The sequence below is a fragment of the Capsicum annuum genome, chromosome 4, assembly GCF_002878395.1.
Source record: "Capsicum annuum cultivar UCD-10X-F1 chromosome 4, UCD10Xv1.1, whole genome shotgun sequence".
NCBI lineage: Eukaryota > Viridiplantae > Streptophyta > Magnoliopsida > Solanales > Solanaceae > Capsicum > Capsicum annuum.
Genome location: NC_061114.1, coordinates 188,783,011 through 188,810,979, shown reverse-complemented (window position 1 = coordinate 188,810,979; position 27,969 = coordinate 188,783,011). Strand labels below are relative to the sequence as shown.

Sequence of the window (27,969 nt, the reverse complement as noted above, 5' to 3'; positions counted from 1 at the left end):
ATGACAACTGCGTCAATCGTATAGGGCCTTTTAACATATTCGGCCGTTTGATTAAATAGTTACAGCCGTTAATCTAATATACAAAAAATATAATTATATACATATTACTCTCTCCATTTATTTTTACTTAAAAATAATATTATAAGTTACCCATTTGTATCTATTTCACTCTTGTATTTCTGAAAGCATTAAATTCATTATTTCAAAGATAATATGATAAATTATCTCTATAATTTATTATTTTTTAACTCGTATCTCAATTGAATAGGGGACCACTACTGATGGACGCAGGAAATAACAAATAAAAATATATTTATTCGATTATTATTTTGGTGAGCTGTAGTGAAATTGAGTTGGGCCGATATCTAATGACAGCCCACATTAATTTAAGCCCAAATATGAAAGAGGTTTATGTCTCTGTCTTTAATAACCCTCTCATTAGTTGCTCTGTTTGCTGTTTTGAGGTTTGAACACTCACTTCAACCTCCGTTAATTATATTCAAAGCTGAAAAAAGGAACCAATAAAATCATATAATTCAGGTATTTTCCTTCACTTATCTTTGTTTTTTAATTTGTAGAAAAGTGAGTCTTGGTGATGGAGTTATCTTACTTTCCTTATTGATTTTTTTCCCCAGTTGGTTGTTCAACATGAGGCTTTTTTAACCCTTCGATTTGTTTTGTTTTTTTGATATTGACACGAACTGGGTCTCCATAAAATGTGAGTCTTGGTGGAGTTTTAGAAGGGTTTTGGTCATGAAAACAAACAAATATTTACTTAATGTGGAGTTTTCAGAGTTGAAGTTGGAGTTGAAGTTGTGTTTGATCATGTTTTTTGCAAAATATATTTAGAATTTGATTGTATTTTTTTAAAAAAAATATTGTTCATACATATTCTAAATGTATTTTGAAAAATCACCTAGCTTGATTAATTTATGTTGCTAGTTCAATTTCTAGTTGGGTGATTTTGCTAGTTTTAGAGATTTGATTGTATGATTGAGCTAAATTAGTCAATTTCTAAGAACTAGCAAAATCACCCAACTTGGTATACAATCAAATTTGCTCTAAAAGAGTAGTATCTCAAAATTGATAGTAACATAATGTGATAGATTAGATCCCATATACAAGTTACTACATACTATTACAAATATTTATTCACTTTATAGTTGAAGATGGAATTGTGTTTGGTTATATTTTTTGGAAATAAGATTTGGTTGTTTGAATGTACTTTTCCTAAAATACATGAAATTAAATTTAAATTGTTTTCTCACTAGAAATGAAAGTGTCACGCCTCAAATCCTATTGGGGCGGACTGTCACCCGTAACCGAGGAGGTCCGGGAGAACCATCTGATAACCTTATACTTCCCATGCATACCTCTATGACAACCCGAAATTCGGACAGCATCATGTCGCATATAAAAGGAAATAATCACCTGTATAAGCTCGAGCACACATATATATGTATATACAATACTTGGCGGTTGAAGTCATCACGTCTATTAACAAAACACCACCTTGACTGTACATTAGGTCTACAAAACCTCTAGACAATACACAGAGTTTAACTAAGGTCGGGACACACCCCGCCATATAACTAACTTCTATACAATACCAAAAGTGACTGGATATGACACGGAAAGCCCCGAAGCAAACTAGAGCTCACCAAAAGCAGCTGGATATCCTGGCTCCTACTTGTGCAGTGTATGAGCTGAGGTACCTGTGCCTGCAGCATGAAATGCAGGTCCCCCGTGGGGGACGTCAGTACGAAATATGTACTGAGTATGTAAAGCTGTAGATAATCACATATGATATAGGAGCTCAATAGAAATCAAAAATAAGTGAATAAATCGTAATAGGAGTGGACCACACTTACTAGAACTTGTGACAACCTGTACATCGTATTTATTCAATCATTTTACCTTCGTTCTTATCATCTTTGTAATCATTACTGTACTGTACTGTGACCATTAGGTTGCCTCCAGTATATATCAACTGGGATCGACCCATGCTAGGCTTATGCCCCTGGGATACCACCCATAAACACATAAATAGGGATCGACCCATGATAGGCTTATACCCCTGGGATACCACCCGATAAGAGAGAACTTCCATCACTTAGTTCAATTAATCTTTGAGATTGTTATTTCGGTCGCCACCATATTTTTGATACTTTGAAACAATGATACATCAATAAGAGACATATAAATAGACCATCAATGCAATAACAATGAAGTAAGGACTCATTGGCACATCAATAAAGTGTTTTGGAGTCATCAATGCCATAACAATGAAGTAGGAACTTATTGTATATCAATGAAACGTTTTGGAGTCATTAATAGCACATGGATCTTGTTTGAGTAGCCGGATACCTTCTGACATTCATTAGTGCAATAAACATGTAAGATTTGGAAAACAAGTAAGTATTGGAATGTCTTGACATCTTGTAGGGTGGAAATAAGTTCATTGGTAACGTAGGACATCATACAAAACCATTATGGATCACATGTTACTGAATAACTTTGGAAACTTTCTTAATAGAACAATTGTTCACTTTCATGCTAAAGATATGGTATGGAGTATGCTTTACATACCTGATTGTCAACCTTCAATACTAGTCCCAAATGGACTTCTCGTCTTTTTGGATTACTTATCTACAATGAACATATATAGCAATCTAGTATTAGCGACCAAACGTCACAATTCAATTATTTGAATTCACCAAACTAGTGGTTAAGTAGTAAGCTTAATTACACCATAAAGGGTGTCACTTTAACCTTCTTATACTCCAATTACATTTACATGTCATGCATATTCATACAACATCCTCCAATATCAAGTTTGGATTCATTTATCCTTCCAACCAATCCATTAAACCAAATTGAGCCATAGACATGAATAATCATCAATTCAATAGTATATCACCATATCCACCTTCCATAACTCAATTACCATATCCATCTTCCATAACCCAATTAACATATCCTCCTTCCACAATTCAATACAACCAAACCATGCAAAATAGTCCATAACCCTATTTCCATCACCTTTCAATAACAATCAATACATATAATCCTCTATCACACGTATACATATGGAAGAGAACAAAGGCAAACAATATTCATACCTTAGAATTCACCTCTTGATTATGCAATCCTGTTTGCACAAATAATAGGTGCCGTTCGAAGCTCTCGAGATGACAAACGCAGTTATCGGATTACTTTGGAATTTCTACAGTTGAATCAAAAGTAATTTAAAGGTCAAATTTGGCTAGGGTTTGTTTTTTCTCAATGATTGATGATGAAAATGAGTTTTTGAACTCATATACATGTATATGTACACATATTCCCGTCCATAATATCATAGGGAATGACCAAAGTGCCTTTAAAATTTAAATAATATCAAATCTGTCCTTTGGTGGACTGTTTTGATAAGCTAAAGTAGATCGACCATAACTCTTTGTTCCGATATCAGATTTGGGTGAAATTGGTATCGTTGGAAAGATAATTCAAAGGGCTTTCATTTCATATAAAGTAGGCCACCCAGTTCGTCTTGTACAAGTAGTTATGATCATTTGAAGTTGACCCTAAAAATCTGTTTTGAGAGGCTGAAGTAAAACGAGTATAACTCTTTACTCAGACGTTGGATTTGGATGAAACCAATTTCATTGGAAAGAAGGCTCAAAGATCTTTCTTTTCATAGGTCGCAGCTCTCCCAGTTCATTATATTAAGGGAGTTATGATCGTTCAAAGTTGACCCAAAAAAATGGCTGGCCTCAGTAGTTTGTGTGCAGGAAAATTTCCTGCACATTTACTATTCTCAAATATCCCGGCCACCGTTTTATAGTTTCGAACGTGCTCGATTATATCCGAAACCTATCCGTTTTTGGAAATCTTTATATCGTTGGAAAGCTTATTCAATAACCTTCGTATGGAACCATCGACGGGCAAATTCCGGTATAAATAAAATAAAAAAAAAATTAATTCCATATAAATAAGACCAATACATGTACTTGAATACGCCAATACACGTACTTGAATACGGGGTGTTACAAAAAGATTAGGTTAAATTTGAGAAAGATACAAAAGGGCAGCCCGGTGCACTAAAACTACCGCTATGCCGGGTGTCTGGGGAGGGCCCCACCACAAGGGTGTATTTTACGCAGTCTTACCTTGCATTTTTGCCAGACGCTGTTTCCAAGGCTTAAACCTATGACCTCCTGGTCACATGACAGCAACTTTACCAGTTACTCCAAATTTGAGAAAGATACAAAAAAGTGAAAAACAGGGTTTTGGGTGTTTTCCTAATTCCAAATACAACTTGAAATTCTATTTGGAATTCTCATGGCCAAAATATTGATTTTTTCAGATTAAGCGATAAAACTTTCCGAAAAAACGTAAAAACATTCTCATGGCAAAACAGGTCCTTAGGATTTTGTTTGTTGTAAATTCCCGTAGTTTCTTAATTTGGTTCTTGTACATGAGGTATTTCTCTTTGGTTTGTTGCATTTTTTGTGCGGCTGTGAGATATTACTGGGATGTAATTATTTTTTTAAAATCACCACTTTCGATAGTTTAGCCAAAATGACAGAGGAATTTAATGCTGAAAGAAGCAGAGGCTCGTCAAATAACTTCAGGACTTTGCAAATTACACCCCTTGACGAGGAAGATCAAGAAGAGGCTCAAATTGATAACAGTGGAGATGTTGATTCATATGATGATGATGAGGAGGAGGAGGAGGATGAAGACAAAGAACCTGTGGGGTTAGGGGTTCTTGAAAAACCTGAGTATTCATGGTCACTGCAACGTGAGCTATTTCCAAGCAAAGCTGGGGGTACTCCTGTATGTTCAGAAAAGTTTTAGTGTTGATTCATTTTTGCTATTCTCCATGTTTATTATGGTGAAAAACCCTTCCTAATTTTTGTTTCTTTAAGTGTAGGCTTGGTTGGATCCAGTTAACTTGCCAACAGGGAGATCATGTCTTTGTGATTTCTGTATCAAGCCTTTGCAGTTCATGCTTCAGGTATATCTCTTTTATGTTCTTCGGACTTGTAGAAGTTGCCTTTTTAGTTGTATGGTGCATCTTATAAATCCTTTAACATACAAATTTTGTGTCATGGATAGGAAAACATTGTCTGATACAAATGGAGCTAGAAATGAAGTCTCAATATTTTAAAAAAAGTTTAAGGAATAATATTGATAATTTCAAGGAACCTCTTTCATTCATTCATGTCATAGCATGCATAAACACTGAAGTAATCACCAATATAACAGAGTAGTTCTTTTTATGAAGTAAGTTCATTAAAGGCATCAAGAAGATGCTACCAGATCCTTAAGCTATGGTGTTCCGATTCTTCAAAAAATGTCAACTGGTGTGTCGGATTCTCCAAATGTGGTGTATTTTTGGAGAATCCGAGATGGGTGTGGCATCGAAAGTGAAGAGTCCACCAACTTAGTCCTTAAGGATTACAAAAAGGTGCAAATTGCCCCCATACAAAACAACTAGGTTGTTCTCATGGAGCTAATAAAATCTAATACCTGAACTGAAGAATTTAGAGTGTAAAGGCTGAATCAACTAAATAAAAGTAAAAGACATTTGGCGACATTTGACTTTAAGGGAATTCTTAGGAGTTGATATTCCATGGATACATCTCTGATTCCTTTATGTCCATACAACCCAAAAAATGCTTGCTGGTGTTATCTTCCAGACTTTTCTGATGGCTTTACCAACTTTCCATCTGATCCAACTTCCCTCAGATTACTTGGCATGACCCAACTAATTTCAAAAATAGTGAAAAACATATTCCAATATCATTTGCAGCTGTACATTGCAAAAAAAAAAGATGTCTGATGGTTTCTTCAGTTTGACGGCACATATAGTATCTATTTGCCATCTGGAATATCCTTCTCTTGAGATTGTCCTGTGTCAAAAGTCTCAATCTAATTTAGAAAAGACAGTGTTTCCAATCTAACTTGATGCTACACAGCATAAAAGTCTAAATCTTCTAAATCTAACTGTACAATATACAATATAAGAGGAGATGATTTTTTTTATTAATAACCTTATTGAGTTGGTCAAATGGTACTTAAGCTCTTCCTTTAGGTTTAGGATTTTAAGGTACCCTATCTTTGCCTTTTATTATAGTGCTAAAGTTTTCTTTCCTCTCAAAAACATAAAGATGATGTCTGACTTGCATCCAAAGAATTTCATGTGTCACATATCAGTATTGAGCGCTGATATGATATGATATGATTGTGTATTGTACACAAGGGTGTGACCTAGTGGTCAATGAAGTGGGTTGAGGATCACGGGGTCTCAGGTTCAATTCCCAGAAAAGAAAAGACGCTAGGTGATTCCAAGCCTTGGTTTATAGTGTTACCAATTCCTGTGATGGTGAGAGGTAGCAGGTACTTGGCGGAATTAGTCAAGGTGCGTGCAGGCTATCCCGCGCACGTCGGTATTTTAAAAAAATGATATGATCACATATTTTTTGGACTTATTACATGCTCGCAATCATTTCTTTTTCTTCCATATTATTTTAGTTAACAAATTCTTTTTTTTTTTAATGATGGTGGTGTTTTGTCTATCTTGTCGTACCTTGACTATTCCACTGTGTACCTACTACTACACCAACACAGGTACTGCATAACTCTGCCCACTAGAACTTTTAAGCATACGGGAAGAAATCACCTAGTTTTTTTTTTTTTTTTAATCTCCAGTGGGATTTTATTTGAGAACTCTTAAAACTTTCTCTGCTGGAAATATTCAATTTTGACAACATTAATAATAACTGGAACTTCTTGGCTCTATGTTCTGTTCCATTTCTGAATGATTGATTCCATTGGATGTTAGGTGATTCTAATGCAACCATGTGACTTTTACTCGTAGGGTTTTTATGTTTGGTCAATTTCTTCTCCTCAAATGCACCTAAGTTTAAGTCTATCAGTATTTCTCTTATTGCCTTAAAAATTGTGCTTCTTTCAAGCCATCCACTCCCCCAAATAGCCTGAGGAATAGTGTTGAGCCATCAAATCCCCCCTCCCTCTCTATAAATGTAGATAAAGAAGATGAAGTGGTTTCTATTAATCAGTCTCTAATGGATTTTAAATACAACGTGAATAAATCAGATTATGCTAGCTTGACTCCTAATAATGAGGAGCAGATAAACATGGGGATAAACTACGCAAACTTAAAGCCTAAATTTATGGACTAATCCTATTTTACAATTGTGTGGTACGTGCTCTGTTACATGTGGTACATGCTCTATTACGCTCCCCTCAAGTTAGGTGTGACGAGACAACACCTAACTTGGGTAGCATCCGCTTGAAGGCTGGCTTAGACAATAGTTTGGTGAGTGGACCTGCAACTTGATCAGTGGAGTGGAGTGGATGTGTGATACTCGGACTAGGCCACTGCGAACAAAGTGAAGATCGACCTCGAGGTGCTTCATTTTTGTATGATGTACTGGGTTTTCAACAATTTATGTGACCCAAGGTTATCACAAAATATTGTAGGTGCAGCAGAGAGTGGCACATGAAGATCCTGTGCAAGTGAGTGATCCAGTTTGTTTCAGACAAGGCAGAGGCAACTGCCCTATACTCAGCCTCAGTGGAGGATCGGGAGACGGTAGGTTGCTTGCGAGAACACCAGGAAATAAGAGTCGCACCTAGAAAAACAATGTAGCCAGAGATTGAGCGGCAATCATTAATATCACCCGCCTAATCAGCCTCAGCATAGGCATAAAGATCAGTGGACTGCTGTGGAGAAATATAAATACCATTTTGGGATGTTTTTTTGAGGTACCGAAGGATGTGTTTAACAGCCTTCCAATGAACCACGGAGGGAGAGTTGTTGAACTGAGTAAGCTTGTTTGTCAAATATGTGATATCCGATCTGGTAAAAGAAAGGTACTGAAGTTTACCAAGTACACTCCTATACTCTTTGCCATTAGTTTTAGGGGCTCCGTCATCTACCAGTTGTGCCTCAGATGTACTCATCGGGAACTGAACGCCTTTGCAGTCTTGCTTCTGAGTGTCATGCAACACCTCTTGAATATACTTAGATTGACTAAGAAACAGACCGTTGGCATCCCTGTGTACCTCAATGCTCAAGAAATAGTGCAATAAGCCAAGATATTTAAGAGAATCTTTTGGAAAGAGAAGTAATGACTTCTTGAATGAGTGTTTCATTGCTGCCCGTGAGTATGATGTCGTCCACATATATTAGTAGATAAATAGTCACTCCCAAGTTACGCAGAACAAACAAAGGATTATCAGACTCAGACATACGGAATCCCATTCTGATAAGAGAATCAGTGAGTGCATCATTCTAGGCTTTAGGAGCTTGTCGCAGTCCGTAGATAGCCTTTTTGAGATGACAAACATAGTCAGGATGTGTTGAAATTTCATACCCGTGTGGTTGGGTCGTATAGACATCTTCTTGAAGCTTCCCCTGAAGAAAAGCATTATTGATATCCCTTTGATGTAAGGGCCAACTTTTTGGTACAACAACGGTGAGGACAGTCCGAATTGTGGTGGGTTTAACCACTGGACTGTATGTTCTATGAAAATCAACCCCAGGTATTTGGGTGAATTTTTTTGCAATCAAACGCGTTTTGTACCTATTAATGGAGCAACATTTCTGGTGTGGTCCGGTGGAACCAACTCCTAAGTCTAGTTTTTTATTAGTGCATCAAACTCAACCTGCATAGTATCTCTCCAATCTGATAATTTTTGTGCTTGTTTGTGCGTTACAGGTAAAATGGTTACAGGCTGGGTTATTTGGGTAGTGTAGTCAACAATTTTCCGTCGCTTGACAATGTTATTTTGCGACGTTGTTACTACATGATTTCGCTCTATTTGTGGAAATGGAACTATGGGTGCAGTGGGTGGAGGCGAGTCAAGAGAGCAACTACTCTCACCTCTGTTAGCATGGAGGGATCCTGATGACTTTGGGCGACGCCGATAAACATGAGTAATTGGTGGTCGGTGATGTAGAAAGCGAGGATGCACAGAGAAGGCAGGGGATTGGCTTTGAAATGTGAAGTGGGATGGTTGGGTATCAACAATAAGGGGTAGGGAGGTAGTTTGAGGATTACCCGACTCCGGAGTGGTGAAATGATCTGACTCTGGGGTGTTTTGCTGCGCGGTGCGAACTGAGCGTGATTCTTGGCGTGCACCTCGCCTGAACGGAATGGTGGGAGAAAGCAATGTGAGATCTGGATTAATAGTGGTGGAACTAATTTCCATATCTGGATTTTGATGTTGTAAAGTGTTTTCCTAAATTAAATATGAAAATTTTTGTTTTAAGTGAGAAAAAATATTATCAAATCGAAAAATTTCTATTAAAAGTTTTACATCCTGTGAGAGAAAAAGTTTAGAGCTGGTGGGGTCAAAACACTGATGGCAATGATAAGTGCCGAAGAAACCGAGATAGACACAAGGTTTGGAATATGGTTCTAATTTATTTTGGGTGTATGGTCGTAACCATGGGTAGCATAGACATCCAAATGTACGGAGAGATTCATAAGCAGGTGTTTCGTTGAAAAGAACTTCAAATAGGGACTTGTTATCAAGAGTGGCAGCGGGCAGGCGATTAATGAGAAAGGCAGCATGATGGCAAACAAATGTCCAAAAATTGAAGGGCAAACTTGCTTGATGAAGCAGCGTTTTGACAGTCTCAATAAGGTGTCGATGGCGTCTTTTAGCCAGGGTGACCCTTTGAGGAGTATGGGGGGAGAGACGTGTTGTATGCCATCAGAATTAAGGTATAGTTCCATGATTCTATATTCTCCGCCTTCATCAGTGTAAAGTGTGAGCATTTTATGACCAAAATATTTTTCAAGTACGGGATGGAAGCTTTGAAAGTGTTTTGCACTTCATGTTTGTTTTTCATTGTGTACAACCAAATGTATTTGGTATACTGATCAACAAATAGAAAATAGTAGAGTTTTTTATCAATAAAGAGAACAGGGGATGGACCCCCATAAATCACTGTAAATTGTATTTGAATAAACGGGATATCTATGAGCTTTATTGCAGCAACAAGAATTACAATAAGTAAACTTGTTGTAATTCTTGTTGTTGCAATAAAGCTCATAGATTTCCCTTTTATTCAAGTCCAGATGGATACACAATGTTTTTTTTATCAAGTGCTGGGATGTGGTGAAAACAAATATCATGGAGACTTTTAGAAATTTCCATTCCAATGGCATCTTTGAGAAGAGCTTTAATGCGACGTACATTGCTTTGATCCCCAATAAAATGGAGCCAAGGAGTTGAGAGATTTCAGGCCTATTAGTCTTATAGGAAGTGTATATAAGCTACTCTTCAAGGTGCTTTCTGAAAGACTGAAGGAAGTGGTTGGCAAATAGGTAGATGTCCAACAAATGGCATTTGTTAAGAATAGACAAATAATGGATGCTATTCTAATTGCAAATGAAATAGTTGGCTCTAGAATCACTCAGAAGAAAGCCAGAATTTTGTGCAAGTTGGGCATAGAAAAGGCATATGACTATGTGAATTGGGAATTTTTGTTGAGAATGCTTTCATATATAGGTTTTGGAAGGAGGGATCCGGTGGATGAGATATTGCATCTCCACTGTCAGATTCTCAGTCCTTATATACGGTGCACCTGAAGGTTTCTTTCCTGCTCAAAGGGGTCTGAGGCAGGGAGATCTTCTTTCCCCCTTTCTTTTATCATTGTTATGGAGGGCCTAAATAACATGATTAAGGTGGCCAGAGAAAATGAATGCCTTAAGGGTTTTGAGGTAAGCTACTTCTCCAACCTCAAACTCAACTGGCAACATGGCAGTAGCTCACAATATGCTGATGACACGTTAATATTTGTGATGCGTATGAAAGGCAACTATTGATTCTGAGATCAATCTTGGTGTTGTTTGAAGGTGTTTCAAGATTGCACATCAATTGGAGAAAAAGTCAGTTGTACCCTATTAGTGAAGTCTCTAATATGGTGGATCTGTCTGGGATTCTGGGAGGAGAAATTGGTTCTTTGCCTACTATTTATCTGGGCATGCCTTTAGGAGCCAAGTCAAAGGCTCTAAACATTTGGAATCCTGTGATTGAAAAATGTGAGAAGAAGCTTACTAGGTGGAAATCTCAATATATTTCCTTGGGAAGCAGAGTCACTCTCATTAATTCAGTTTTGGATGCCTTGCCTACTTATATGATGTCCATTTTTCCCATTCCTATTGAGATGATACAGAGATTAGATAAAATAAGTCGAGATTTTCTATGGAAAGAGATCAAAGAAAATGATATCAAAGAAAATGATTCTACTATCCAACATTTAGTCAAGTGGAACGAGGTTCTATGAGGAAGAAACAAGGGGGCTTAGGAGAAAGAAATTTGAAATTACAAAGTAAGGCTCTTAGACTTAAATGGTTATGGAGGTATTCACAAGAGCCTCAAGCATATTGGGGCAAAGTAATTCAAGCTAAATATGGAGAGGAGAACAAGTGGATGTTCAAGCTAAATATGGAGAGGAGAACAAGTGGATGTCAAAGGAGGTTCTAACACCACATGGGGTAAGTGTATGGAACCCCATTAGAATTTTATGGCCATTGTTCAAGGACAATGCAACTATCAAGGTAGGCAATGGGATCAAGGTTTTTTTCTGGGAAGATAAGTGGTTAGGCGCGTCTAATCTGAAGAGTTTATTTCCAACTTTGCATGAACTGACGGTGAATAAAGATATGAGCCTAGCTGAAAGTTGGACACAGCAAGGATGGAATGCTCAGTTTAGAAGGAATTTCAATGATTGGGAAATTAAAATTGTGGTTGATTTCTTCAAAAACTTGGAGGAGTTTAAAGGAACAAGGAACGAGCATGACAGATTGTGGTGGAGCAGTGATAGCAAAGGCGCATTTAGGGTCAGCTCTGCATATAAGCTGTTGAATCAAGGTGGACATCAGCCATCTCCTTCGCCTTGGAAGCAGATTTGGAAACCTAAAACCCCTTCCAAGGTTGTCTGTTTTACCTGGCTTCTGGCAAGAGAAGCAGTATTGACACAAGAAAATCTCAAGAAGAGGAAGTTCTCCATGTGTTCCATATGCTATCTATGTGAGGAAGAGGTTGGGACAGTCAACCATATGTTTTTATAGTGCAGGATTATTAACCAACTTTGGAGGATTTTCATTAGTCTTAGGGTCTTTGCTTGGGCTATGCCTAACAAAATCACACATCTTTACAGTTGGGAAGAAGTAAGAGTTGGAGCTGCAGACAAAGACAGATGGAGGATTGTCCCAGCATGTATTGGGTGGACTGTTTGGAAAGAAAGAAATGCTAGATGTTTTGAAAGCAAGAGTTATGATCTTCAAATAACCAAACTTAACTGCATCAAGACTTTTTTGTTTCTAGTGCAAGCAAATATATTTAGAGGATTTTGAATCCATTATAGACATCCTAGGTTCTGTTTAGGATTTAGATTCAGTTTCCAGTTTTTTTGATAAGCTGTAAATATGGTTTCCAGTGCAACCCATGCACTGGTTCAATTAATATATACAAATGTTATCTTCTTAAAAAAATAGAATATGAAAGACGGGAACTATTTAAAATGGAAAACAAAATTCGAGAGTGGGGGTGGCCCAATCTTCGATGCCATAAATGTAAGGAAGGTCCAGCAATGGCAATGGCTATGTTGATGTTTGGTCGAGTCGAGGACGACCATTCATAAAGACCTGCTTTATTTGGGCCGCGCAGTAGAGGTGCTCCCATAGTCAGATCCTTTACATGAAAAGTAAAAGGAAAAAATTCTATTGAGGTTAGATTTTCTTTGCAAAATTGATGAATTGAAATGGACTTGCGTTTGATAGCTGGAGCACACAAAATACTAGAGAGTTTGAATGCAGTATTTGATGCAGTTAAGCGAGTATTATCAGTTTGAGTAATTGGAATCACATTGCCATTACCCATTGTCACTGCGTCCAGACCTTTGAATTCTTGAACATTGTGGAGTGAGTTGGTATCGGAGGTGATGTGGTGAGATGCACTTGAATCAAGAATACAGGGGTCACTCGGTGTTATGCATGCAGCAAAATTTGCTTTCACTTCAATGTGGTTATGGGACCGAGAGCGGCAAACATTTGTTGTATGCCCAAATTTGTCACAAAGTTGACAGCGTACTCGTGATGATTGGTGTGGGAAGTTACGCCACTGAGAATTATCCATTGGATACTGTGAATGAGTGCTTTGATTAGGCTGTTTGTATTGGGGATGCCAGTTATTGTTGTTGGATGGGCGTCTATTGTTGCGTGGGGCTGATGGAGGATTTGGCACTCGTCGAGCAATAACTGTTGTCATTTGGGTGGAAGTCTTCTTGAGGTCCTCATGTTTGAGGAGAAGTTCATGATCAAGAAGCTTGTCAAAAAGTTCTTCATAGGAGAGTCCCTTGCCCGTATGGCTGCAGAGATCTCGCTGAATTCCGAACTGAGTCCACTCAGTATTTTCACCACTAGTTCTTCATTATTGACTAGTGAACCTGCTGTGGCGAGTTCATCAGAGAGAGAGCAAATCTCTCACATATATTCAGCAATGGATTTGTTGTCCTTACTAACTCGATTGAGATGGTGACGAAGGTTGAAGACGCGGGTTTGCAATTTGTTTGCAAAGGAAGTGTGAAGTTGATCCACGCATCTTTGGAGTTGATAGCAGAAGCTACTGTGGGTGCGATTGTGGCATCTACAGAGGCCATGAGAGCATTTTGGATTAATTTATCCAGACGAAACCAATCTTTGTACGCAGGGTTGGCTGTCTCAAGGCCGTCATGGTGCCGTCAAGATAACCATAGAGGTCATGGCCATGAAGCAACATGGCAATTTGGGCTTTCAAGATTGTGAAATTAGTGTTGCCAGTCGGTTTAATGGGCAGCTGGGATGATGGATTGTATTGAATCAAGTGTTTGAGCACAGGGGCTGCATCGGCATTAACGACGGTGGAGGAAGTGGCCATCACTGCAAAGAGGAAAAATTGGATCTTGGACTCTGTTTAGAGTATTTTGGCTCTGATACCATATAAATGTAGAGAAAGAAGATGAAGTTGTTTCTATTAATCAGTCTCTAATGGAGTTTAAATACAATATGAATAAAACAGCTTATGCTAGCTTGACTCCTAATAATGAGCAAATAAACATGGGGATAAACTATGCAAACTTAAAGCCTAAGTTTATGGACTAATCCTATTTTACAACTGTGTGTGGTACGTGTTCTGTTACATGTGGTACATGCTCTATCCACCCCCCCCCCCCCACCCACCCACACACCCCACAAATGCATCTTTTAGGTCAATTGGCAGATTCATTTTTGATATGTTTGAAGAGCTATAGTTGTGACGTTGTTCAATTGATAATGTAATATTGAAAAAAATGTAAAACTTGCACTAAGCCAGTGGTGCATCACGCATGATTACATAAAGTGCAAAGTCTTGTGTCTACCGTCTAGTTTTGCCTCTACATCTTGTACAATGACCATTTTGCACCAAAAAGCAAGCAACATCTAAGTTTTATGGTATCAGTGTTTCTCGTATTGACTTAAAAAATTTTGGTGTTACTTTCAAGCCAGATATTCCATCAAATGGGCTGAGATATTGAGTTCCATGTCTTTTGAGAATTCTTGCATAACACCCCCTTCCCACCCCACCCCCATCCCCACCACCAAGCTTTGTAATGGAGCTAGGCATGGTCCAACACATACCTGAAATTTGAAAAAGTGCAATGTAAAAAAAGGTGGCTAACTTCTTGAGATTGCTCTTCACAATTGACACCTACTGCAAAGCTGAAATCCCCTCTTTTGAAGGTTTTTGAGTGAGGCAAAAGCCTCCCTAGCGTCAGTTTAAGAAAAGCAAGAGACTTCAAAGGATCTCTATTGAACCAAGTCTTTTCCATGCTGTTGTGAGATCCCAGCATAGTGTGGCAATTTTTGACGGAAAAAGTCCTTTGGATGTCTCATTGAACAACTGATCACTGATGGAGTCAACTTTGTTGTGATCCAATACGACGTTGTTTAGCATCTGAAGCAAAAGGCATAAGCTTTTCCCTTCCCAATTATTTGAGCTCCTGAGAAAGAAATTTCAACGTTGTGCTGAATGATGTTGTGGGGATAAACTGTATGTGTCCAACAATTGGTCTTTGAGTAAAGAGGAGCATGGCCCGACCATGATTCTTCCCAGAATCTGATTTTCTTTCCATTACCGAGAAGAAAACCAGTAGTATCTCAAATGTACTCCAAAATCCTCAAATATTGTTTCCATATTCCTGTCCATGAGGTGCTGTCGAGATTTTGGTGCACCATGGGTTCTCTAAAGTGAACTTCTCCACCAAAGTTCTCCAAAAGTACATTTTTCTTAGTGCTGAATCTCCAATGTCATTTAATCAAGAGGCATTTGTTATCTCTTTAGGTTTTTGATCCCCAGTCCCATCCTTTAGTCTCTGTTTTTCAATTACAGGGCACACTATATTTTGTTTGTTTATTGCTCTCTTCTTAATTTGTCCATGTGCTTCAACTTAATTGGTTGCCTTGCTGCCTATTTTTCAATTGTGTATTAGTTACTTCTGCATCATAAGGGCTCTGTTTCTACCATTTGCCCTCCTTTTTTTCCATTGTGGTAAGAAGGAGAGCAGAAAGAGGAAACTGATTTGGTGTGTTTCTTTTTGTTAATTTTACTTATTGTAAAGGTTTACGCACCACTCACTGAGAAGGATTCGACTTTTCACCGCACTTTATTTATCTTCATGTGTACATCAATGTCCTGTCTCCTTAAAGATCAACATGAGCAGTGGAAAAGGAACCAAGACAAATCATCCAGGAGGTACTTTTTCACAATTGAATTTTTTGTGACTTCTAACTACCCTGCTTTTGTATCCTTTCTTCTTACTCCGATCGCCGAATGTGTTTTTCTAGTGTCAAGGTCTTCCGCTGCCAATTGCCTCGTTATAACTCTTTTTACTCCAGTGAGCCCCCTAAAAACAATGGGAAAGATAAACCTTCTAGCGCTGGAGGTAATTCCTTGGAAAGATCCAACTTTTTCATTGGTCAATCAATGACTCAAGTTCACAATTGATTTCGTTTAAGTATTTGTGATTATCGCCCAAATTCTTTGACCTTTCCTTTTCTTTCAACTCCGTATTAATTGATCATATTAAAATATTTACACATAGATGTCCTGGACATTTTGTAATACATCCTGTCTTGCATTTCTCAGCTGTTCTTTGTGGCTGGTGTGGTACCTGGAGAGGAGATAAAGTATGTGGTAGTTGCCGAAGAGTACATTACTGCTCTGAGAATCACCAGGTCTGCAGCGGTTACGGTGCTTCCTTCACTCCTTTCTATTAGGATGGGAGTTTAACTAAATGAATCCAATTTGCAGGCTGTCCATTGGAAATCTGGTCATAAAAGATGCTGCTTACCCTCGAGCATTTCTCAGGATGCATCTGAACCTAGTAATAATAGAACTCTTAGGAAGGTGCAAGAAGGTAAGGGTAGTAGATACTTGTTTTAAATCTTACTCGACTGATATGATACTAGAAACACGGGAAGCATGTTATATATTTAGAATATCACTGCATGAGAAGTTAATGGAGATTTTAATCCTCAAACAGTTGCAAGCAACGGTCTCTGGCCAGAATATGAGATTGCAATTACTGATGAATGTGAGGATAAGGTTTCTGATGATAATGGACAAGTGAACTCGTTGATCTCTTCTAGCCGAGTGGATGAATCAATTGAGGCACTTATGGACAGTTTTGGGGTATGCAAGGCTATTCTAGTGATTAATGGACATATCGGTTGTAATTTTCAACTTCACATAATTGTTTTTACAACAGGGGGAAGATGATAAGAAGAGTTGGGCATCTTTCCAGGAGAGGATATCTCGAACCCCCGAGCAAGTATTAAGGTGATTGAAGTACTTGCTCCTTTTTTTAATTCTGAAAAAACACTGCATGCATAGATAAATGACTGCAGCCGCCTTCTTTGTTGTACCCCAAGAATTATGATTGCATGCCTTGTCACTGAGATTCGATCATTATCTTGGAGAATAGGTATTACAGAGATGCTGGCGCAAAACCATTATGGCCAACGTCAAGTGGCCAGCCATCAAAGGCTGACATACCTAAGTGCACCTATTGCGGCGGCCGCAGGACTTTTGAGTTTCAGGTATAATGAAGCTTTTGCTCTGCTTACGAGTCTAGCTAGTGGCTATTCGATTTATGCTTGTTTTCTCGGTTGCTTTTAGGTTTTACCACAAATACTCTATTATTTTGGTGTGGAAAATGATGCGCATTCTCTTGACTGGGCTACTATTGCTGTGTACACCTGTGAATCGTCGTGTGATGGAAATGTAGCTTACAAGGAGGAGTTTGCTTGGGTTCAAATTGCATCTCAATATAGCACAACGCAAAGATGAGACATGCAGTGCATGGTTTGAAACAAGATGGTGGATAATGGACCCGCCCTCTACCCTTCACTTAAATACCAAACTTCTGGTTTGCCGTGAGATTCGACTTGTGACCGTGTGCCTAACCTGCATGTCACGTGTTGAGCTAAAATTTTGTTTTCCTTATTTTCTTAAATCATTTGGAATCTCCTTGTTAGTTTGCAGAAATTTTGCATTACAACGTCAGTTGCGAATCTCTTCTTGTAATATTATGCTTTTCTCACTAATAAAAGGTGTTCAGCGGTTAAATTGGCATCGTATGATTTCAAAAGTATCTGCAATAGGAGTGTAACCATTTTTTAGGAAGAAACATTATAGAATTTTTTGTAGATTTCATTTCGAGTAATACCTAAATAAGACATTCATTTACTGAAAAGATAAGCAGAATTCAGATAAATTTACTGAAATTCTAGGTTCTAAACCATTTTTTAGGATGAAAAACATTATACACAATTTATCATAGATATCAGTTCAAGTACCTAAATAAGACATGCAAGCTGACAAGAGGCGCAGAATTTCTATCTATTTACTAAATTTCCAGGTTCTCTTCCAACCAGATCAACAAAACATTGGAAAGATTTTCTTCTGCTGGTTCATTATATATAGTGCAAAATCCAGAATGCACATCTATTAACCTGAAGAGGTCTCTCTTCGACAAAGGTTTGATGTAATACACGATTAGCCATCTATTGAAATATTCAATTATGCTTTGATTTCAATCTCCAGCTCATGATGTTATGCGCAAGGTTGAGCATTGACACTACCTATACTTTACACTGCTCAGGATGTCATAAACAAGAGTTTGTATGACAGGAATATATATTCTATATTTATATAATTCGTTACAAGATGTGAACTTTTTACACTTTAACTCCTCCTGCTGCTGCTTTTGATTTGTTCGATAGTAAAAATGCCAAAACAGTCGTCATCCTTAATAGCATTTATCACTGCATAAGCAACATCATCCACGCTACAGGGATGCATCACATAACTGATTCATTATATATTTTGCAAGTTAAAGTCAAAATGTGACAGAGAAGATAGGCCCTGGAAAAACAATCAACCACAAAAAATTTATCACTTGACATTGAAAAACAACGCTTATCTTTATTCTTTTAAAGGTCACTTCACCATAATAAAATGAAAGCTACTGACCATAATCTTTAGCAGCATTGACAGCTACAACATTAGCTTCACCATCGATCCTCTGCATTTTTTCGTCAGAACCAAAACCTCCCAAAGTTGAAACAACTGCAGTAACCCCAACAAGAATTTCATCCCAGATTGCATAAAAAACATCTCCTGCAGGATATGATGATCATATGAGTAATCTGGATTGTGTGAAAAACCATCAGAAAAAGATTTTAGCCAAAAGTCAAAACTACACCAACACAGATAACATCTGCTAGTTTTAACTGGGATCATCTTTCAAGTTTGGATATGACCATAACGACCAGACTAGGAAAAACAATCCATTACTTCTAGATTCTTGGCACTTCTTTGCTCTTGTTTGGCCCAGGATTCATATTGTTGGAAGGAACTTTATAACTTGATCCTTCTATAAATCTTCGCATATGTGCTATGTTGAATATCCAGTTTTGGACAAATGTTCTGACTTTTAGGCTAGAAAGGCATTATTCTGCTCTTTCTTTCTTTCTTTTTTTTTTTTTTTAATTTGGCTATCACTAGCTAATCCTCTATGTTTTCCAAATTGCGATTCACGAATTGATCATAGCATGAATAATAGTCTTATTAGATTTGGTCTTTTAAATGGTTGCTAAACAGACTCTGCCCCCAATTCATCTTTAAGGGTAAATTGAACTTTTTCTAGTGACGGTTACTTTTTAGGAAGGTTGCTAGACTCTTCAGGTCCTCTTAACTGACCTGCCAAAAATGATCAACAATTGTCTCCTTTCCAGCTTGATTGGATAAAACATAAACACTGGTTATGCAGGTACCTGTCACCTGAGGTAAGGCAGCAGGAGACCACATCGCTTCCCACTTTTGGACTCATGATGAGCTTCAGTAGATTAATCTTTCCGTTATTTAGTGTGGCAGGAGAGTCTTCCATTATCTTTAGTAGGTACTTTTTTCAGCAAGACGTTCTCCCCAAACCGAAAAAAAGAAAAAGAAATGCAGTATCTATTCTCAATAAACTACAATGGCTTTCATCAGAATGAGAGCCTGAAAACCAACTTCCACATTTTTTTCACCCATGTAAAATTTTCACTTGTTCATTGTCAACCCACTCAAGGTATGATAAAGAAATGAACCTGCCTGTCATCCAAGTGACTTGATCTACCCATGAGTCTGAGTAAGAGGGACGCCCCGACCTGTGTAGGAAAAAACTAAAATTTGAGAACCCATAATAGAAAAACAGTATAAGAGGATACAGCAATTGTATGGATCCTTATGAATCAACAGAAAATGTTTTAAGCGCTGTCACACCAATAAGTAAAGAGTCATTTTAATAATTGAAATCCCTATTGAACTGTTCAGTCAGATATTACAAACACCTGCTCAGACTTCTGACTTCTATACCCCTTGAAACAGCAGCCTTGCAAATTGCAGAGCCAACAAAGCCGCTGCCTCCTATAACTACGATCTGTAGGGAAAAAAAAGTGAATGACATCTAGTTGCTGAAATTGAGACAGTTGTAAATGAATTTTGATCTTAAATGGAGAAAAGAAGATGCTTAAGTCATGAAGTAATACTCATTCAGTCTTCACATCTGCTACAACATCGATTGCATCTGAGTTAGGATTCTCTCTAACAGCTCTGGCATAACTGCTTCTGATACAAAGTCTGCGAGAACTAAAAAGAAGAGAAACATCGAAAGCATATTAGGCTAGATATCTGATCAGCCCAAGGAAAATTTCAACAGTTAGAAACACAGGAAATGTGGAGAAATCGCAAATACTGCCCATACAGTTTAACTGTAAAGCTTAATCCAGTTTTCAGAAAACTAGATTAGACTTCAAAGAATATAGTTTCTGTGCAGGTGTACATATCTCACTTGTGCAGCACAACTTGTGCTGTGAACAAAATGAATGAAAAAAAAACATCAATCATGGATAACAAGGAGGGACGTGGATAGTATGTGGGATATGGCTGCAAGTTGCATCAAGGAGACAGCTAGAGAGGTTTTGGGTGCCTCGAGGGGCTGGTCCAGCCGGCATCGGGGGGATTGGTGGTGGAATGAAGAAGATAAGAAGAAGGTGGAGTCGAAGAAGGCGGCTTACGTAAAGTTGGTGCAGAGTAAGGATGATGAGGAGAGGTGAGCGAGCAGGGAGGAGTACAAGTTAGCTAGAAAGGAGGCTAAGTTAGCAGTCACCACTGCTAAGGCAGCAGCGTTTGAGAGATTGTATGAGGGACTAGAGGAGAAGGGCGGGGAGAAGAGGTTGTATAGGCTTGCAAAAGCCCGAGAGCATAAGGGTCGGGATCTGGGCCAGGTTAAGTGCATTAAGAGGAAAGATGGCAGAGTTTTGGTAGATGACGTTCTTATTAAGAAAAGATGGCAGTCGTATTTTCATAGGCTCCTGAATGATGAGGGGGACAGACGCATTGTATTAGGGGAGTTGGAGCACACCAAAGAATTTCGTGATTTCGGATTTTGTCGGCGTTTTAAGGTAGAGGAGGTTTGTGAGGCTATTCGCAAGATGCGAAGAGGCAGGGCGATGGGGCCCGATGAGATTCCGGTGGATTTTTGGAAGTTTGCTAACGGGACGATATTGAGGTGGTTGACCGATTTATTCAACAACATTTTCAAGTCTGCTAAGATGCCCGAGGCGTGGCGATGGAGTACGATGATTCCTCCTTATAAGAATAAGGGTGATATTCAGAGTTGCAATAACTACCGAGGTATTAAGTTGTTGAGTCGCACGATGAAGATTTGGGAGCGGGTGGTGGAGCGGAGGTTGAGGAAGATAGTGTCTATTTCGGAAAATCAGTTTAGTTTTACGTCGTTCGCTCGACGACTGAGGCAATTCACCTAGTGCAGAGAATGGTTGAGCAGTATAGAGAGAGGGAGAAGGATCTTCACATGGTATTTATTGACTTGGAAACAGAATATGACAAAGTCCCGAGGAGGTTCTTTGGAGATGCTTGGAAGTGAGGGGGTCCCTGTGGCGTACATTCGTTCGATTAGGGACATATACGGGGGGTGAAGACTCGGGTAAGGACTGTGGGAGGGGACTCTGACCATTTTTTGGTCCTGACTGGATTGCACTAGGGATCGACTCTTAGTCCATTTTTATTCGCCGTGGTAATGGATGTGTTGACACGAAGTATTCAAGGTGAAGTACCCTGGTGTATGCTTTTTGCGGATGATGTAGTCTTGATTGATGAATCGCGTCGAGGTGTTAATGATAAGTTGGAGGTTTGGAGACAAACCCTGAAAACTAAAGGTTTCAGGTTGAGTAGGACAAAGACGGAGTACTTGGAGTGTAAGTTTAGTGACACGAGGCAAGAGGACGAGGTGGTAGTGAAGTTGGAGTCTCAGGTGGTATGTAAGAGGGATAGTTTTGAGTACCTTGGGTCTATGATTCAGGAGAATGGAGAGATTAACGAGGACGTCTCTCACCGTATTGAGGCAGGTTGGTTGAAATAGCGGCTCGCCTCGGGAATTCTTTGCGATAAGAAGGTGTTTCTCAAGCTTAAAGGCAAATTCAACAGAGTTGCAGTCCGGCCGGCTATGTTATATGGCGCGGAGTGCTGGCCTGTTAAGAACTCTTACGTCCAGAAGTTGAAGGTGGCGAATGAGGATGTTGTGTTGGATGTGCGGTATCACGAGGACTGACAGGATTAGGAATGAGAATATTCGGGACAAGGTGGGAGTGGCGTCGGTGGAGGATAAGATTCGGGAAGGAAGGTTGAGATGGTTTGGGCATGTGATGAGAAGGGGCACGGATGCTCCAGTTCGTAGGTGTGAGAAGTTGGCCTTGGATGGTTTCAAGCGGAGTCGGGGTAGACCGAAGAAATACTGGAGAGAAGTAATTAAACGTGACATGGAGCAATTATGGCTCACTGAGGACATGACCCTTGATAGGAAGGTTTGGAGGAAGAGTATTAGGATAGAGGGCTAAGGGGTGTGGTCAAGTCATAAGCTGGAGTTAGGAGAGTTTCGTGTAGCTTGGTTGGTAGGGCTAGGGTTGGGGGAGGGGGTGCCTTTTGTTGGTTCATGTACTTGGTGTTGTATCGTTGTTATTTTATCATGTTGTATGCTTGCGATATTTGAATACGGTCACGGTCCTTTTCTTGAGCCGGGGGTCTATTGGAAACAGCCTCTCTACTTCTTCGGATGTAGTGGTATGAACTGCGTACATTCTACCTTCCCCAGACCCCACCATGTGGGAATATAATGGGTTTGTTGTTGTTGTTGTTCATCCCGGAACATGAATGCCAGCATTTTGCAATGGTAAATAATTAACAAACTGAATGATCACTATTTTATTTCCATATTAACTGACAATATCAAGTCTTAGCTTGCTTTGTCTTCTTTTTTAAAGTTGAAATTCTAATACTATTATCTGCATTATTCAACTTTGTTAGAATTTTGAAAACCAACTCCAGATGTGTGAGTTTTGCAAAGCCTCAAGATCGGATAAAGGAAGAAGGTTATAGTATAATGATGATGAATCCTCTTAAAGGAAATGGACGTTAAAAATGCAAAATGACTATTCCCAACTAATTTGAGATTGAAGGGCAGTTTGGTTCATTGATTGATTGATTTGGAACAGCATGTTCATGTACATTTATGGGGATCATGTTGTACTTCCTCCGTCCCAATTTATGTGAAGTTGTTACTATTTAGAAGTCAAACAAATTTTTATTTGACTATAATCTTCTCAAACTTCTTAAAATTTTTGAATCAATAGCTATATCAACTTGTTGTACTTTTCGTGTGGTTTTCAAATATGTAAATTTTAAAAAAGTACTTGAAGGATTTATGCTCGAAGTCATAGTCAAAAATTAAGAATTTTGACCCTCGTACTCCGAACACCTTCACATAAATTGGATCAAGGGAGTAACTGATCAAATGATAAATATTTTCATTAAGATCTCCTTTTTCCCCACCCAGACTCATCAAGAGGATTAATAGTGTTCCCACTTGCCCTCCAGCCTACTCGAAGCTCAATCGCTTTAGCAAGCCTTATTTGTCCACTAAGACCTCCTAAAGTAAATAACTGGTATAACATTTGAGGAATGAGAAGCCTGCCCCTATAACTCTATCAGAGACTAAATTATACTAAGGTTAGGTGTTGAATAGCACATTCGTTCTCTTTCCGTGAAGCAGCGTGATTTTTCGTTTTAATCATATCAGCAAACTCTTTTCAACCATCCAAGATAAACTACAGCACAAAAAGTACAGGCGGCGGAGCTAATTCTTCGGCCAAACCTAGTTACTTTGATCCAAACCTTGTATATATGAAAATCTACTGAATATGTACAAATCATTAATTTAGAATCCACTTACTTTAATGAGTCATTTGATACGCGATCAGGTTTAAGCCTAGAATCAAATTTATATCGAATTTAGTTGATGGTATAAATTTATACTGTCAATCAAATGCAAATTTTATCCGAGATTTAGCGCCTGTTTGGATGGTGGTTTCCCATGGTATGGTATGGTATAGTTAGTATGGGAACCATGTTTGTTTTCATGATTTTCTAAAAAAGATGATATGATATGTTACTATTTCATGGTTTGAGACATGAATGCACCAATTTCTTGAACCACCATTTTGATGGTATGTCATGGTTTCTCTCTTATTTTTTTTCAATTATACCCTTATATTATTTGTTTAATACTACTTTACCCTTTCCTTGTCTTTCGTAACTTCTTCTCCTTTTCTTCTTCTCTGCTAGCTCTTTCTCCTTTATGACTTTTTTTTTAAAACAGTAGAAACACACGTAATTAAATAGATAATTAGAAGTTAATCATAAGGGCCTTCAACACGGACGACATTATAATACAATGCATCAGAAAAGATCAATAGTACAGAAAAAATCCAAGAGAAAGCAAAAATAAGTAGGCGTTTGGCCATAAAAATTAAAAGAATTTGAAGTTTGAGTTGTGTTTGACCATGTATTTTTTAAAAATGTTTTTTGACTTTTAAAAATCTTTTTTAAATTTAATTTTCTACCCTAAACTTTTTAAAACTATTAAAATTGCCCAACTAATTTATCTACTGATTATACTTATGAATGAAAAGAATTTCACATCAATGATGGAAGGGGTCCTGAGCTTAAAAATGAAAATATACCTACAAATAATGAAAATATACCGATCTTTTAGCTTAAAAATCTTTATTTGTTGTTCAATAATGTCTTTTACCGAGAAAAAATGTCTTTCAAAAATATTTTCGGATTTGATTTGTTGTTCATCAAAAAATTTTTTCTTTTCGGATTTGCTCCAAAACTCATTTAAACCATTTAAGGGCCTTTTGTGTAATATTAAAAAAAATAGGGTTATATGTAATAAAAAAAAATAGAATTAGAGTTGAAAAAAATGTGAAAATAACAAAATATTGTTTTCATTTTTTTTTAAAAAAAATTGAAATATTTTTGAAATTTCTATGACCAAACACCATCATTCTATAAAGTAAAAAAAAATTCAGAAAACAGTAAAAAATATCTATGGCCAAATATATGCAATTTTTGGGAATAAAAATAAAAATGAAACCAAGAGATCTTTTTGTAGGTCTGGAAAGATCCATGGCTTTTGGCAGAACATGTCATCAATTTGAAAATTTTGGTGGCCCAAATGGTGAGTATTTGATAAAAAGTAGTTTATGTTTTTAAAATAAAAAAAAATGATAGTTGAAAAATAAATTTGCGTTTAGCCAAAATATAAATTAAAGTTATTTTTGAATTTTTATAAATAATTTGACGTGAAAATGATATTTTGATATTTCTCAAATTATAGATTCAAGATACTTGAAACTTTCATTTCCAGAAATAACTTATGCACCAATCATCACTTCCACAATTGAATTGTGAGTTACATCACTGAACTTGTACATTAAAAATACTGTCTTGACCTGCTCCAGTCAAACCCTTAATATTTTAAGATCTGTATTGTTAACTCATCAAGAGTCTTCGTCAATTAAAATTATGTCATCTGCAAATAGCATACACCATAATACACCATTTAGATATGTCGCAGTAGTTGGAATACAAATGCGTCAAGAGTTAATTTATGATACAACTCCATTATAATTGGGAAGTGTTTGAGTTTTCGTTCACTATCCTCACTCGATTCTTGAATTCATTACAGATGTTCTTAAATGACTTAATGTAAGTTATAAATACGCGTTTAGTTTGAAATTTCTTCATAGAATCCCTTGAGTATTTTATCATGTATTTTTTTAAAGTCAATAAATGCCACATGCAAATCTTTCTTTCTCTTCTGTGTTGCTTCATCAATCTCCTTATTAAATAAACGCCACAACAGAATACATATTGATTATCGGTGATAGACACATCTCTCATCACCCTCATCTCTACTATTTTCTCTTAAAATTTCATTGTGTGACTTTACTACTTGATACCCCTACAATATCATAATTTTGCATATCATTTTTATATATATATATAGTGAGATCACTGTACTCCGCTTTTATTCTTCAAGAATTTATACGTCCAAGAAATAATGATAACCAACTTTAAACAACCACTACAATCCTACTTTACTTATGCTCTTCCATTCATTGTACCTCATCTAGATCGGTCACTATTCCCCTTCTTTCACTTATTTTTTTTATTATTATTTCTGGTGTCTTCACGATGTTATGACATGTGAATTTCTGCAAAGTTATAAAGTATGTCGTAATTGCTGCTGATTTCGCTGGGTTGTACTTTTCTATTTTTCTTCTCTATATTCCTTTTTGCCTTTACTCTCTATCAACTCCTTGTAAGCAACCTTTTTGGCCTTCACTTACTCTTTTAGATTGCTCCATTTCACTACCTCAATGTTACCCTTTGAGAGACCTAAAACCTTTTTAACTATTTTCCTAATACATGTAGCTGTCCTATCTCTCATACGGTTAGCATCTCAACCACTCTCCAAGCCCCCATCACTATTAACTTCTTCCCTATCTCTCGAGCTATGTTTGTGGTCAAGCCTCCCATTTAATTTTTATTCTTAAAGAAAAAAAAAAATGGCTGATAGGTGAAAAGAAATTATTTTTTTAAAATCCTTGCTGAGATTCCAATTTTGATTTTCACTTTGGAGATCATTTCAACAATGAAATAAGGAAAAACATGAGATTTTTAGTTTCGTTAACGAAAAAAAGGCAGTGGCGGATGAGTTTTGAACGCGGCCTCCTTCATTCCAATGAAGGGGGTTGAACCTAAATGTCAATACACCAAATTAATTTTTTATTATAATGAATACTTTTATATTTTCTTTGTTTAGAAAAGATTGATTTTTTTTTTAGTCCGTTTAAAAAAGAATGATCTCTTTTTTTTTTTAATGATTTTTTAATTTTAACTTTTCACATGATATGTTTAAGATTACTTTTAATAATTTGATATATCTTTAATTTAATACCACAAGATTTAAAATATTTTTTATTTTCTTAAATTTCATATCAAGTCAAATTAGGTCATTCTTTTTTAAACGAAATGAATATGTTTTATACCTATTCAATGTAATTTTATCAATTCCATGTCGAATTTAGTGGGTGCCGAAGCACCCTAAATTTCTACATAGGTCCGCCCTGAAAAAAGGCATAACTGAATCGATTCGCTATCACTGAGGTATCAAGTTGAAGTGAAGTCGCTAAACCTGATATGATCCTACTTGAATGACATTGTAACATATTTCATCTTTTAATGGGACTTTGGATTAAAAGGAATAAATTAATTTTTCAATTAAGTGAAGGTCCTTCGAGTTTTAAAATTAAGTAGGAGATACAAAATTTTTTTGAGTTTTTTTTCTAAGTTTTTTTGTTCCAACAACTTCTTCCAATTGTTGAACAATTTTGATCGTTGTTCGACAACTTTGAGAACTTGTTGAACAACTATCAAAGTTATTTGATAACTGTACAAAGTTGTTCGACAACTGTATAAAGTTTTTTGATAATTGCGCAAAGATGTTCGATAACTGCGCAAAGTTATTCGACAATCGGGAGAAATTATTCAACAACTGTGTGAAATTGTTGAGATAACTAATGCAGTTGTCGAACAATTATTCCAATTGTTCAAAGAATTTAATTTATTTTAACTTAATAAGATTACGGGACCTACTTATTCCTTTTTTTCAATTAAAAACTTGAGAAGGTCTGTTGTCTCATTTTTCTCTCTTTCAACTGTGTTAATACAAAAGTTTACTTGAATCGTAATATGGCTTTATACACCCCAAAAAATGAACATGCCACTCAAAGAAAAAAAAAATCCGACAAAAATGAAGTACACCCTCCATTTTAAAAAGAATACATAATTATTTTTTAACGTAAAATTTAAGAAAATAAAATTGACTCTAAATTTTGTAGAATTAAAGTTATATCAAATATATGAAAATAT

At 37.2% G+C, this 27,969-nt stretch overlaps 1 protein-coding gene and 1 long non-coding RNA gene across 3 annotated transcripts; one reads left to right on the top strand and one right to left on the bottom strand.

Moving 5' to 3' along the window:
- The first annotated feature begins 175 nt into the window (after window positions 1-175).
- On the top strand, window positions 176-17,697 carry LOC107867646 (programmed cell death protein 2). 2 transcript variants are annotated; one of them, XM_016713981.2, is made up of 11 exons: window positions 176-540; window positions 4,569-4,836; window positions 4,934-5,017; window positions 15,683-15,816; window positions 15,909-16,006; window positions 16,210-16,298; window positions 16,375-16,480; window positions 16,607-16,755; window positions 16,832-16,902; window positions 17,048-17,162; window positions 17,242-17,697. In XM_016713981.2, exons 2-11 carry the CDS (start codon window positions 4,579-4,581, stop codon window positions 17,410-17,412), a joined length of 1,275 nt encoding a protein of 424 aa, XP_016569467.2. In that variant the 5' UTR covers window positions 176-540; window positions 4,569-4,578; the 3' UTR covers window positions 17,413-17,697. The 2 variants fall into 2 exon arrangements, with proteins under 2 accessions (XP_016569467.2, XP_016569468.2); XM_016713982.2 differs by having other exon boundaries at window positions 393-540; window positions 4,574-4,836.
- Window positions 17,698-19,703: 2,006 nt separating this feature from the next.
- Window positions 19,704-20,321, bottom strand: LOC107869595. The gene is made up of 3 exons (XR_007054492.1): window positions 20,157-20,321; window positions 19,959-20,047; window positions 19,704-19,775 (listed from the first exon to the last, which is right to left on the bottom strand). It is a non-coding gene; the product is annotated as an uncharacterized LOC107869595 (long non-coding RNA).
- Window positions 20,322-27,969: the final 7,648 nt, after the last annotated feature.